Source organism: Fundulus heteroclitus, chromosome 7 (genome assembly GCF_011125445.2).
Source record: "Fundulus heteroclitus isolate FHET01 chromosome 7, MU-UCD_Fhet_4.1, whole genome shotgun sequence".
NCBI classification, from domain to species: domain Eukaryota; kingdom Metazoa; phylum Chordata; class Actinopteri; order Cyprinodontiformes; family Fundulidae; genus Fundulus; species Fundulus heteroclitus.
In genome coordinates this window covers 1,495,394-1,508,665 of record NC_046367.1, presented here as the reverse complement: position 1 = coordinate 1,508,665, position 13,272 = coordinate 1,495,394, and the positions used below count along the sequence as shown (strand labels likewise).

At 42.5% G+C, this 13,272-nt stretch overlaps 1 protein-coding gene across 2 annotated transcripts in view; it reads left to right on the top strand.

The window, feature by feature from the left end:
• Positions 1-13,272, top strand: part of cntnap5a (contactin associated protein family member 5a) — a 378,624-nt gene that overhangs the window by 69,243 nt on the left and 296,109 nt on the right. For both annotated transcript variants that reach the window (XR_004931318.1, XM_012878430.3), the window contains exon 2: positions 13,026-13,136. Coding sequence is in view for 1 of the 2 variants with exons in the window: in XM_012878430.3 (XP_012733884.3) it covers positions 13,026-13,136 (111 nt within the window). In the remaining variant the exon portion in view is untranslated. The remainder of the gene's footprint in view (positions 1-13,025; positions 13,137-13,272) is intronic.

The window sequence follows — 13,272 nt, the reverse complement described above, 5'->3', positions numbered from 1 at the left end:
AAACCTGTAGCCACAATACTTTCCTTAGTGCCAAATGTCCTTGAAGATAATTTGTACAAAGTTAATTGCAGATTTTCATTCCACATGGCTCTGATATTGATTAAATGATAAAGAAGAGGACAAAGAGGAGCCCAAATTCTGTCTGAATATAAACATAATTGCTTACATTGATTTGGGAAAGAATGACAAGAACCTTGTTTCATTCCTGAAATTAAAGCAACAAACGGTTCAGGGATTACACAGATCCCTGAACATTAAAGATAATGTTTGAGATGTTTCATGTTTTTTATTATCAACAAATGCAGAGAAAAATCCAGCAGGGAGCAGGAATTGATCCTATTATCAAGGATTGCTTGTGTAGCTGAGCTTGATGTTTCAAAGCTTATTCCTCTGTGCAGTTGAGCTCTGTTATCATGGCAGCTAACCAAGGACATACCCACAGACATACCCATACCAATGCACTTAGATATGCACACACACACACACACACACACACACACACACACACACACACACACACACACACACACACACACACACACACACACACAATGGAGCACAATTCATTTTGTGCTGTGTATTTGCTTTGAAGTCAAATAAAAGAATGACCCAAACCTGATTTCTGTGGAATAATGTACTTTCTGGAATTTGCTGACTAAAATCACATTTCTTTGGCCATTGCAGCTCAGACTCATATCCTGCTTTGTGTTGATAAAATAACACAAAAATACTGACATGTAATAATTTCAAGGCATTGTTTCTGTTCAGTGGCCCGTATTATGAGAAGGTGTAATGTAATGCGCAGTGCTGGCTATTAGCTCAGTAAATTAATTGAGAGCTTTCAAAATCTGGACTTATTTATTGATAAATTGTGGTTACCCGTGCTTCTTTTTCCTGAAAAATGTGGTGTTCTCTAATTGTAGACTTCAGTGACTTCTGTAGTAATAACAAATATGCTATACTTCTGCATATTTAATCTAGAAAGGCACAGGGATGTTTAGAGCTCTGTACTGGATTCTCATACATAATACAATGCAACTTTCTGTTACGTCAGCTTACACAGATTTGGTTCCTCCCATGTGGACTTTGGGATACATGGCATTGTGAGCTTGGCTCCAGCCTGGCTCCACGTGTCCATTCTCTCCATTTGTTTATGCATGCCATCCGAGGGTTATCTGCTGTTTTACTTTTAACTGCTTTTCTGTAGCTCCAGCCTCTGTGACCTCATAATTCCTAACACTATCAGTCAGTCATTTAATCTCCCTTCCTTCTGTGTCAATTTCTCGGAATATATTAGATACTGGGAGACATTGAGTGTCTCCCTATATGTGCTATCACATTCAACTGTGAAGGACATTGGAACAGGCTCTGCCTCACTTGGGGTAGAAAGAACTCTTTTGAACCATCCTCCCAAGACTCAAGGCAAGGATCTCTAAAAGTGCTTTCTGCTGAGATCTGTCCTCCACTACTGGCCTGTTATTGACTGCGTCTTCTTTCTCTACAGAGGCAGAGAGGTGCAGCTAGATGTAGCTGAGGCAGAAGCCGCAGCAGTAGCAAATAACTTTTTGACCCACTTTTTCAAAGCCAGTGGACCCGTTGGTGTAAAGTTTGGACTTTTATACATTGAAACTCTGGTCCTCTGAAATCAGTATTGCACTCCAAAAGGCTGGGCACTGTTAGCATTACAAAAAATGGCATTCCTTGCAGATCAGCCAGAATATTGGGAATGCGGTATTATGTGTTTCTCCGAAACATTGCTGCAGGATCGTATCAATGACTCCAGTGTCTCTCTTCCTCTTTCTGTCTGACTATACAAGCAGACATAGATTTAAAGAAGAGCGGCAAGAGCAAATGTGGTGGAGGTGGATTGGCTGTGTTTGTGAACAAGAGATGGTGTCATTCAGGGCATGTTGCAATGAAGTTTCGTCTCTGCAGCCCAGAGTAGTGAGTTGTCATCCATATTATTTATCCAGAGCAATATCTGATTTAATCATGCCTCCTTCTCATCTACACTTCCAACTTTTCAACAGCTTGTCACCTGCTCTGCAGGGGAAACCAAACTCTGGATTGTCTTATGCAAATGTCAAGGACTCATCTCTAAAGAAAGACCACCTCTTGGCAAATCAGATCACAATCGTTTTTTCTCTGCTTAGAGTATAAGCGACTTTTTTAGAGGCAACCTGCAATAAAGAGAACTGTGAGAAGATGGTCACAGGAAGATTAAGAAGCCCTTCAGGGTTGTGTCTAGGTAACAGCCTGGGATGTACTGTGACAGCCACGTGAAGGGGATATCATTGCCATGACTGTGTGTGACTGACTGTTATTGAGGAAGCATCTCACTGAGGATGTGTTATCCCCACAGCAGTTTATACAAACCCTGGATCACCATTGAGTGTACAGACGAAATTTAAAGTCAAGATGAGCAACAGTAAGGAGGCATACAAGAAGAACCTGGAGAGCAAGCTCCAGCAGAACAATATCAGAGATGTGTTGTCAGGTGTTGTGCAATTTCACCTGTTTATGAATATTATTAATAATTATAATTGACAATTATAATTTGTAATATTTCATTCAAAATCAAAGGATAGCTACACCAAAATAGGAGGGAAAATAGCTCTCAGCTGATCAGTGCGGCTCATTTCTAAAAAAACAACAACAAAACAAACAAACAAACGCAGCACGAATAACAGATTATAACATAGATTAAATCACACGCACTGGAAATATTCAGCAAGTTCAAACAAAAAACCCTTTTGGAGTACTTAAGCATATATTCCTAATATGTTCTGCCCAAGCACAAAATATCACCTTATAGGTGTATAAGAAGAAAATACATCTCTTTCACTTTAGTCGCTTCCAAAAAGGAAGATCGGTGCTGTCCCGCTCAGCGTCTTTGGGTTTGATCCGGATTGGCGGGGAGAAGAAAATTGATGTTGGGTAGCGGTGCTGAGGTGGCAGAGCACGCTGATCTCTAGCTGAAAGCTGCTTCGGCATCCCGGTTCACCTGTTGATGACTTGGAGCTGTGGCAAGGATCTCGTTTCAGTGGGGGCAGCTGTAACTTCTTGAGTGGCTTGGCAGTTTTGTTTGGCCAAAAGAAAACGCCGGCGATTCATCAATGCACTGAGAGATGCAGAATTTCCCAGTATACTCTCTCAGGGGTTGAATTAACGTTAAATTTAAGAATCTAGACTTCCCTGGTACACAACACAGAGGAAAAGGTGATGTGGAAAACTTGGTCATGCCAAGAATTCCATCACATGCCCATCCACCCAACAACATGTAGATGTTCAGCTGCACAAAAGAAAGCAGGAGTACGGTTGCGCTCCTGGGTTGTAGTCTCAGGGTGAAATCCAAGCCGCCAAGCCGTGGGTGGTCGTGGCTTTGATCATCAACTGAGGCAGAGCAGTGACGTGGGTTGTCGTCCAAGCTGTGTTGCATGCGGAGAGTTGCAGTACGTCATATCGTGATTGCATAACACGATCACAGGCTTCAAGCAGGAGGATGTTCGGACAGATGGATGTCTGGACGGAGCTGATGAGCTGAACACATTTTTCAACAGATTCAATTACAGGAACAAGCTTGGCATCCATCTCTCCTGCCCACAGCCAAAATGATTTATCTTCCACCTCATGTGGAAGATAAGACACCACCTTCCACCTTCTGCGTGTTTGTTCTTAACTAAGACAAAAGATGTTGCTACTCCCTTTGCCTCTTCTTTTCACTTGTTTGTCTCTAGAAGTCAGGTGATGAGGAATCCTATCTGAGCCATCAGCATATACCCCCAGTTGGTCTCTTTGGTGAAGATTTTACAGTCAGGGTAGCCAGCTATTCTGCTGAGGAATAAAGCTCCTATATTTTCCCCCGAGTGCCGCATGGGCTGGTTGCTCGTGTAAGTGGCTCCGTATTGTTTCTATGTTTTTATTATATTTTTCTATACTTTTATCTGTTCTGTTATTCTAGTTGTGTGCATAGGTTCCCGTTTTTCTTTTTCACTTCTTTCAACTATGGATGCAACCACTTTATGGACTATTTTGCTGCTGATACTTCTTTACACAGGATTTACTCTCAGAGACAGCAGACGTCAGCTTGAGCCCATTGTTTACTCTAGGGATCAGCTGCTAGCCCTGGCTAACAACCCATCCAGAATACCTGAAACTCAGCCAGAGATACCTAAGGAAATATGAAGGAGGAACCGGAGGCAGATGGGCGGGGAGAAAACCACATACATGGATAAGGAGATATAGACCAGAGAGCCAGTGGTAACACACACAGTGAGGAGATGGTAAGAGGAGACAGAAGAAGCCCTGAGAGACTGTTTCAGCTCTACTATGTGGGATGAGCTGTGTGATCAATATCATAGGGAAGACATTGATCAAATAACAGAATGTATCGCAGACTATATGAACTTCTGTGTGGACTCCACTGTTCCTCTTGTGATGGTGAGGTTCTCCAACAGCAAGCCCTGGATAAACCGAAATAAAATCTTCACTGAAGGAAAAGAAATGGGCTTTCAGGTCAGGAGATAAAGTAGAGAGATCTGCATAAAATACTAAGGAGTAAAATCAGAGAAGGAACAAACAGCTACAGGGGGAAAATTAAGTGGCAGCTGCAGGACAACAATATCAGTGATGTCTGGAGAAGCCTAAAAACCTTCTCAGGTCACAGGCAGAACGCCCAGGCTGTAGGTGACTTGAGACGGGTGAATGAGTTGAACCAGCACTTCTTGAGGTTTGACCAGCCAGCCTCCCCAACTTATCTTAATATGCTGCAGACATTCTCACCTAACTGTCCTTCCACCCCAAACTGCACATCTTTCAGCTCTCAACTGTCATACACCCCCTGACAAGCTGATCTGCAGCACGGAAGCACCACTTTGCTGGCACCATTTTTGTTCACCTTCTACACTGCAGACTTCTCTATTAACTCACCAGGCTGTCACCTGCAGAAGTTCTCTGATGACTCTACCATAATTGGTCTCATCCAGAGGAGCACGAGTATTAGTACAGACAGTGGATCCAGAGCTTTGTAGACTGGTGCTAGCAGAACCAGCTCATGCTAAATGCAGCGCGAACAAAAGAGCTGGTGGTGGACTTTCGGAGGTGCAGACCCATCTCTCTGACACAGGTGAACTCCCTGACACACATCCAGGGAACTGATGTGGAGATGGTGGACTTTTATAAGAACCTATGTGTTAATCTGAACCATAAGCTGGATGTGGGTCTTACCGCTGAGTTGTTTATTTCTGTCTGCGCGGAAAGTAGCTAGCCCCTCCAGGCTAACGGCGTTGTCCGGGATTGTTGATGTAAGCCGTGTCTCTGTCAGGATAAGAGCGCAGCAGTCTCTAAACTCCCTCTTTGCGGAGAGCTCGAGTTGTAAATGGTCTATTTTGTTATCCAGTGAGCGGACGTTGGAGAGCAGGATGAATGAAAGCGGTGATCTATAAGGGTTTGCCTTCAGCTTAGCGGCTAAACCTCCGCGACAGCCGCGTTTCTTCGGGCAGCTGCACCGCTTCCACCTGGCCCTCCTCCGGCGTGAGCTGCTTGACGAGTCCGCTGCATCGCAGGCCTCTGAGACTTGCTCCTGGAGTACTCCGATGCTGCGTAAACAATCGAGCATAGTAGTGGTTACAAGTCCAAAAACACTAAATGACCGTAGCTCCTGCAGGCGCTGGCAGTCATGTACTGATCAGCTGGGTAGATGAGTGGTTTGTAGCGAGTTTGCCGGCATGTTTTTTGAAAATGTCCACAAGTTAGTCGGAGCTGAATGCCAGCCGCTGCCTCAGGAGGGTGTCGCCGGAATATCTTTTCCGTTCACATTTTTCCCGAGGCAGCCAGTTACCGACCGGTAACTACGTTCCTACCCTCATCTATGGTCACGAGCTTTGGGTCGTCACCGAAAGAACGAGATCCCGGATACAAGCGGCTGAAATGAGTTTTCTCCGTAGTGTGTCTGGGCTCTCCCTTAGAGATAGGGTGAGGAGCTCAGTCATCCGGGGAGGACTCAGAGTAGAGCTGCTGCACCTCCACGTCCAGAGGAGCCAGTTGAGGTGGCTCGGGCATCTGGTCAGGATGCCTCCTGGACGCCTCCCTGGTGAGGTGTTCCGGGCACGTCCCACCGGGAGGAGGCCCAGGGGAAGACCCAGGACACGCTGGAGGGACTATGTCTCTCTGCTGGGAGCGCCTTGGGATTCCTCCTGAGGAGCTTGCCCAAGTGGCCGGGGAGAGGGACGTCTGGGCCTCCCTACTGAAGCTGCTACCCCCGCGACCTGACCCCGGATAAGCGGAAGAAGACAGACGGACGGACAGCCAGTTACCCAGCTGATCAGACAAGCAGAGTGCAAATAACATTGGCAACAACCGCAATATTAATCATTTTTGAAGATGATGATGTCCAGGAGCTTCATTTCAACCTGTTTCCATTGAGAAACCCCACATAGAACAGCAGAAACATTGTTTGAAATGTAGAGTGCTCAAAATGAGCAGAAAGAAAGCAGTATTAGTAGAAAGGTAGGAGACGCTGTCCTCTCCTCAATCACAATGGATCAAACTCCAGGAAGAAACTCGTTGAAAAGAATTAGAGCTAATACAAAGAAAAAATATATTATTACAGGCCTATGTTTTAATTTATTATAGAGCTCATTTCAGAAAATAGACTTAAAAACAGTCAATCTTGCTGTAATCAGACATTCACATCCCGTCTCACCTTCACACACACCCCTCCACAGAGAGACACAAACAAGATCATTGTTAGAGAAATATTGACTTGATCCATGAAAAGAAGCAGAGGACCAGCAAGAAACCCACCACACGCCATTTCTAATAATCACAAATGCATGTATTTAGCTGGTATTTATATACACCGGGACTTTTACGGCAAGTAAAATAGGTGTCGTGGGGAATGTTGAGCCCTGTGCTTTTGCTGCGTGGGGGGCAACCCAGAAAAAGGGGTCTGGTCTGAAAAAAATTAAGCCCAAAAGAGCGCCTGCTGATTCACAAAAGTTACAAGTGACTTCAGAGAAAAACAAGCACAAAGTCGCTGATTATAAGCGGACTAAATGCAACACTGAAGCTCACATGAACAATCCTCATGTATTGTATGAAGTTTTAAAGCCACTGAGAAAAAGCCAAATAAACGTATCCTACCTGCCCAGATGCTGCACAATGGTCAGATTCCACAGTAAAGTCCTCTCGGTTACAAGCTTGGATCCAACACTAACATTTCTCTGCAATCCTTCAGGGTTTTAGAAAATCAATGGAAAAAAACTCCCTTCATATGATCATGATCACCATATTGCTAGTCACTCCAGCAAATGCCAATGCAGCAGCGATGTTTTGTTGTTGCCATAATATTGTCTGTTGAGGCGATAATCAGGACAGATCTGTTCATTATTTGACTTAAGTAAACTATTTAAGCGTTACTGCTCTGCTTGTACAACCACAAGGTGAACGCGACGCATGCGTCCAATTTTAGTAATTTGACGTCATTTGAGGAATGCCCTATTGTGTGTAACTGTCCGTGTGTTTGGTACTGTCACGCCTAAATTTCAATAAAGGAATTATTTTTTTATGAATAGTGTATTTTCTGTCATAGGTTATTGTTGCTGTTACTTGTCTGCCTGTTTTTTTGTTTTTTTCATCCGATGTGAGCATTGGAATCTGCAGTCAAATTCATTGTTTGTACTCACAAACTTGGCAATAAAATTTATCCTTATTCTGATGTACAACAACCTGTTGAAGAAACTCCTGTAACATGAGTTATGCCAGCATTTAATTTCCCTTTGGAATTGATAAGGCTTTTTTATTGAATTGAACTGAATTGAATCATGGGTGTAATATACATATTCCAAATAATTTCACTTTTTAAATTAAATAAAATTTTTGTTTGAGGTAATTTGTGTAGAATACACTGAGGAAACCATGTAGGGGCTATAGTCCCAAGGGGGTGAAACAAGGGACCAGTGGGGGGTGCTAGGGGGTGGGGTTGGATGCAGAGAGTTGCAAATGGGTGACTAAGCACAGTTGCAATGGCAAACAAAGACATTTTTTAATCACACACTAGTGTTTTAAAGGTTTTATATTGGTAATATATTTGTATAGATTGTGTCTAATAAGGTATTTTCAACTCTGTTATCTCTTTGGGGGTTCCTTCATCTAATTATCCAATTCAGTCCCTTGGACACAAAAATGCTTGTACAGACTCCCATAAATGTAATACTTGTCGACACTGTCGACACATTTATTCCAATTAATTTAATTACTGCCATCATAAACTTCAGTTCTCACCATACAGTAACAGCATGATGTGGCATTTTTTTGCAGTCTATAGCAGAGACCAGTGTGAGTGTTTTTTGCCTGTATATATGTTTTTGACATGTCAAAGGCCACTCAATTTCCCCCTTGGGGATTAATAAAGTCAAAAGTCAAAGTATCGTTATTTGTCCCTCTTGGGAGAAATGTGCCTTGGATACAAGATCAGATGCATTGTACTACATATTCAATCACTAATTAAAGGAGTCTCAGTAAAATAATAAATAAATATACAATAGTAACAGTTCATGAATCACAGTTCAATTAAAACGACCATATTAAACTCAACCTTTAAAATAGAATAATTTCAAACACCACTGCCTTCCCTGTCAGGATCCTTGAATGTTTGAGTTAATTAGTTGACCTGACTCACCTGTGTTGACCATTTTTTCAGACCATTTTTTTCAGTACGTCGTCCTGTTTCTGTGCTCCTTTCTTCGTGCTCTGTTTTGGTTCCCTTTGTGTATTCAGAAAGTTACCTCCATTAAATATTATAATTTTCAGCATGCGCCTGCCATTGTCTGGTTGCCGCTTTGCTCCTTCTCTGCAAATCATGAGACTCCCAGTTTGCTGCTGTAGCTCATAAGAGACTATAGATGTGGCTACCTATGTGTCCTTGCCCTTCCCCTGTTAATCTTCTCATTCCACACCATGCACTCATTAACAAGTTTTATAGACAATGGGATGAACAACTGTTTATATCTGTTATGTTTGCATAAGGGAGTTGGATAAAATCGTATGTGCCTGTCTGAGGATGGACTGCTCAAAAAGTTCCTGTGGAGACAGAGGAGGAGCCATTCCCATTATTTTACTTGCTTCACTCAATTTAAAGTGAACCTTAACCTTAACCAACCATTCATTATTTCTCTGAAATGTTACCCCCTAAAGATTAGTTTTAACAATTATTGTACAGTCATGGCCAAAAGTATTGAGAATGACACAAATATTATATCTTCATATGATCTGCTGCCCTCTGGTTTTCATGTGTGTATGTCAGATGTCATCACATACGTACATAAATACAATTGCAATCATATTATGAGTAATAAAAGCTTTTAATGACAGTTAATGAGTTAATGCAGCAAGTCAATATTTGCAGTGTTGACCCCTCTTCTTCAGGACCTCTGCAATTCTCCCTGGCATGCTCTCAATCAACTTCTGAACCAAATCCTGACTGATAGCAGTCCATTCTTGCACAATCAATGCTTGCATTTTGTCACACTTCCAAGGTTTTCGTTTTTCCACCCGTCTCTTGATGATTGACCACAAGTTTTCAGTGGGATTAAGATCAGGGGAGCTTCCAGGCCATGGACCCAAAATCTCTGTTTTGTTCCCTGAGCCAGTTAGATATCAGCATTGCTTTATGGCAAGGTGATCCATCATGCTGGAAAAGGCATTGTTCATCACCAAACTGCTCTGGGACGGTTGGGAGAAGTTGCTCTCGGAGGACATTCTGGTACCATTCTTTATTCATGGCTGTGTTTTTAGGTAAGACTGTGAGAGAGCCGACTCCCTTGGCTGAGAAGCAACCCCACACATGGGAATGGTTTCAGGATGCTTTACAGTCGGCATGAGACCAGACTGGTGGTAGTGCTCACCTCGTCTTCTCCGAACAAGCTGTTTTCCAGATGTCCCAAACAATGGGAAAGGGGATTGATCAGAGAAAATGACTTTAGCCCAGTCCTCAGCAGTCCACTCCCTGGACCTTTTACAGAATATCAGTCTGTCCCTGATGTTTTTCCTGCAGAGAAGTGGCTTCTTTGCTGCCCTCCTTCAGACCAGGCCTTGCTCCAAGAGTCTCCGCCTCACAGTGCGTGCAGATGCACTCACACCTGCCTGCTGCCATTCCTGAGCAAGCTCTGCACTGGTGGTAGCCCGATCCCGCAGCTTAAACACTTTTAAGAGACGGTCCTGGCGCTTGGTGGTCTTTCTTGGGCGCCCTGGAGCCTTTTTGGCAACAATGGAACCTCTCTCCTTGAAGTTCTTGATGATGCGATAGATTGTTGACTGAGGTGCAATCTTTCTAGCTGCCATTCTCTTTCCTGTTAGGCCATTTTTGTGCAGTGCAATGATGACTGCACGTGTTTCTTTAGAGATAACCATGGTTCACAGAAGAGAGACAATGATGCCAAGCGCCAGCCTCTTTTTAAAGTGTCCAGTGGTGTCATTCTGACTTAATCATGACAGATTGATCTCCAGCCCTGTCCTCATCACCACCCACACCTGTGTTAATGGAGCAATCACTGAAACCATGTTAGCTGCTCCTTTTAAGGCAGGGCTGCAATGACGTTGAAATGTATTTTGGGGGATAAAGTTCATTTTCTAGGCAAATACTGACTTTGCAATTAATTGCTGTTACGCTGATCACTCTTTATAACATTCTGGAGTATATGCAAATTGCCGTTATAAAAACTGAAGCAGTAGACTTTGTAAATATTAACATTTGAATCGTTCTTAATACTTTTGGCCATGACTGTACATTAGGGTTTTTCTGTAGTTTTTTTATTATATATTTTTTTAGAAAGAACTGAGAACATTCAGTTTTTTTCCTCCTGTGCAAACATTATATGAAAACAATACTTTTATCCAAGGAAAACCTATAAAATTACATTTTGAAGGAATTTCCCAACCAAAGTCTAGAAGAAATATTTTTTTAAAGGTAACAAATTGCAATAGAAATAGATTTTATGGGAGACAATATCACACAAAAAAGTAAAGGGACATATATTGCTCTATTTGGTTAAAAATTAGAAAAAAATTAAGCCATAACAATTTTGGGTAATTGAATTTCAACCCATGCATCACCTTAAAAAATGTTATGACAATTGCAGCAGTACAACCTAAAGTTATGAAAAAAAGGGACTTTTAATGGAACAATAAGTATAACAATGACAAACATGGTTAAAATTGGAACAACACATACACCAATCGGCAAAGTGGTAAGCGCTTTTGCCTCGCAGCAAGAAGGTCCTGAGTTTGGGGCTCAGCAGGGACCTTTCTGTGTTCTTCCCATGTCTGTGTAGGTTTCCTCCGAGCGTTCCAGTTTCCCATACAACTGATCTATGAAATTTTGTTGTATGTACCTTGTATGTATAATGACAAATAAAGCACCTTATTGTATCTTATCTACAATGCATTTCATGGAGACCCATCATTTACTCAGTGGTCTGTTGTTGCTGTGAAACTCCACCAAATTTTTGCTTCCACAGGATAGGTATATAATGTTGTATTCTGGTCTGGTTCTCTTCCTGGCTTCCATTTTTGTAGGCTTTTTTAGGGTTAGGGTTACATCTTCAGCAGAAAAGCCAGCCCTCGTTTGACTGCAGTCGATATGTTTAGATTTCAAGAGTGATGAAGTGTTCTCTCTCTGCCACCACTGTGCATGTATTATATCTGTCCACCCGGATGCAAGTGTGTCTTCATTTGGCAAAAAGAAAAAAAAATAAGCCCCTAAGGTCAGTGCACAGATCTGGAGTCAGCTTCAGAGGATTTTGAGTCATCCCATAGGCCTTGGAGTGCTTTGCAGACAAATCATCCTGTGTCTATAAGTCATCCTGAGTGTCACACGCTGGGTATCACGCCTGGGAGCAAATCTGGGATAACAACAGTCTGCTAACTTTCAATACACTTACACAACGATTTTAACCCATGACAGAACATTAGAAAGTTGTTGCTATGGTTTCTGTCAAGGGCTGAATATGTATAGTATCTGAATGAAGAAAAAGCTCACTTCAAAGAGAAGAGAAACTTAAAAAGATTGGTGCAGATTGAAAGAATGAAGAAATAAATAAGAGGGTGTGGGAAGCAAACAGTGGATCAAGGAGATTTCTGACAGATTAAGAGAACCGTTCTTGAATAATAACCCTGGTGCATGCTGTGGTCTGTTAAGATGCAGTGCCACTGCTTTCATTTTCCCCATGAACACGTGCAATTGCACTTCAGCTTAGGTGTAATTTGAGATCAGGAAAAAAAAAAACATGATCCACTTTAGTCACACTTGAAATCAGGATTAGAAAAATTTCTTGGCAAAGGATGTGAGGAGAGTCAAGTCAGGTCAGCTGAAATTCAGCGGGACATTCTAAGACTGCACCAGATCACGCTGTCACTTCTGCTGAGCTCTTGTCGGCCAGATGGATGTCCAGATGTGCCCAGAATCCATCTGAACAAAGGACTGCCCCTCACTCAGCCAGACGACTGATTGAGAAAACTGAGGGATAATTGTAATCAGGCTGATGTCAGTTTTCATTATGATCTCAGACCCAGGCCTTAATACAGCTCAAACACACTGGAGGAGGCTGTTATAAGATAGAAGGATCAGAGCGCAATAAACTGACAGTTTTAGATCACAGTACTCCTAATCTGTTGCTGGTTGGATGTGATGTAATCTCACAATCTTGGATTAAAAACACAGACAAATAAACAGAAAAGGTGCAGTGTTTGTGCTGCGTTTTGTAAGGGGCTGAGGGGTTAACAGACTGTCGCAGGCATCTGGGAATGGAGGAGTGAAAAAAGTAGTTATGGTTTCTGCATTTAAACACCTCCACTGACAGGTACTGCAACACTTTGAACTAATGTGTAACAATGCCTGGAACATTTTCCATAATTACTCTCTGCAGAGCAAATCCTATCTTGGCAAGTTACATATATAACGAGTTTCAAACCGCTCACATCTGACAATAACAGGTTCTGAAATGCAGTGTTTTTGTTTTGTTTTCCAGATAATTGCAATGGTCCTCTCGCATCAGCATTACCACACTCATCGTTTCAGAGCTCATCTCAGTCCTCGGCCAGTCATTCTGCCTTCTACGCCAAGCTCAGCAGGAGAGACGGTGAGTCCAAACGGTTTTATTTAGAAAAAAGCATTTCTCTGAGAAATATCTGCTGGTCCTAAATGTATTCTGGCATCAGCTTTCCTATTAGCAACAGTGTGTTTGAGACTTAGGAGACCTCCTTATGTGCTCTACG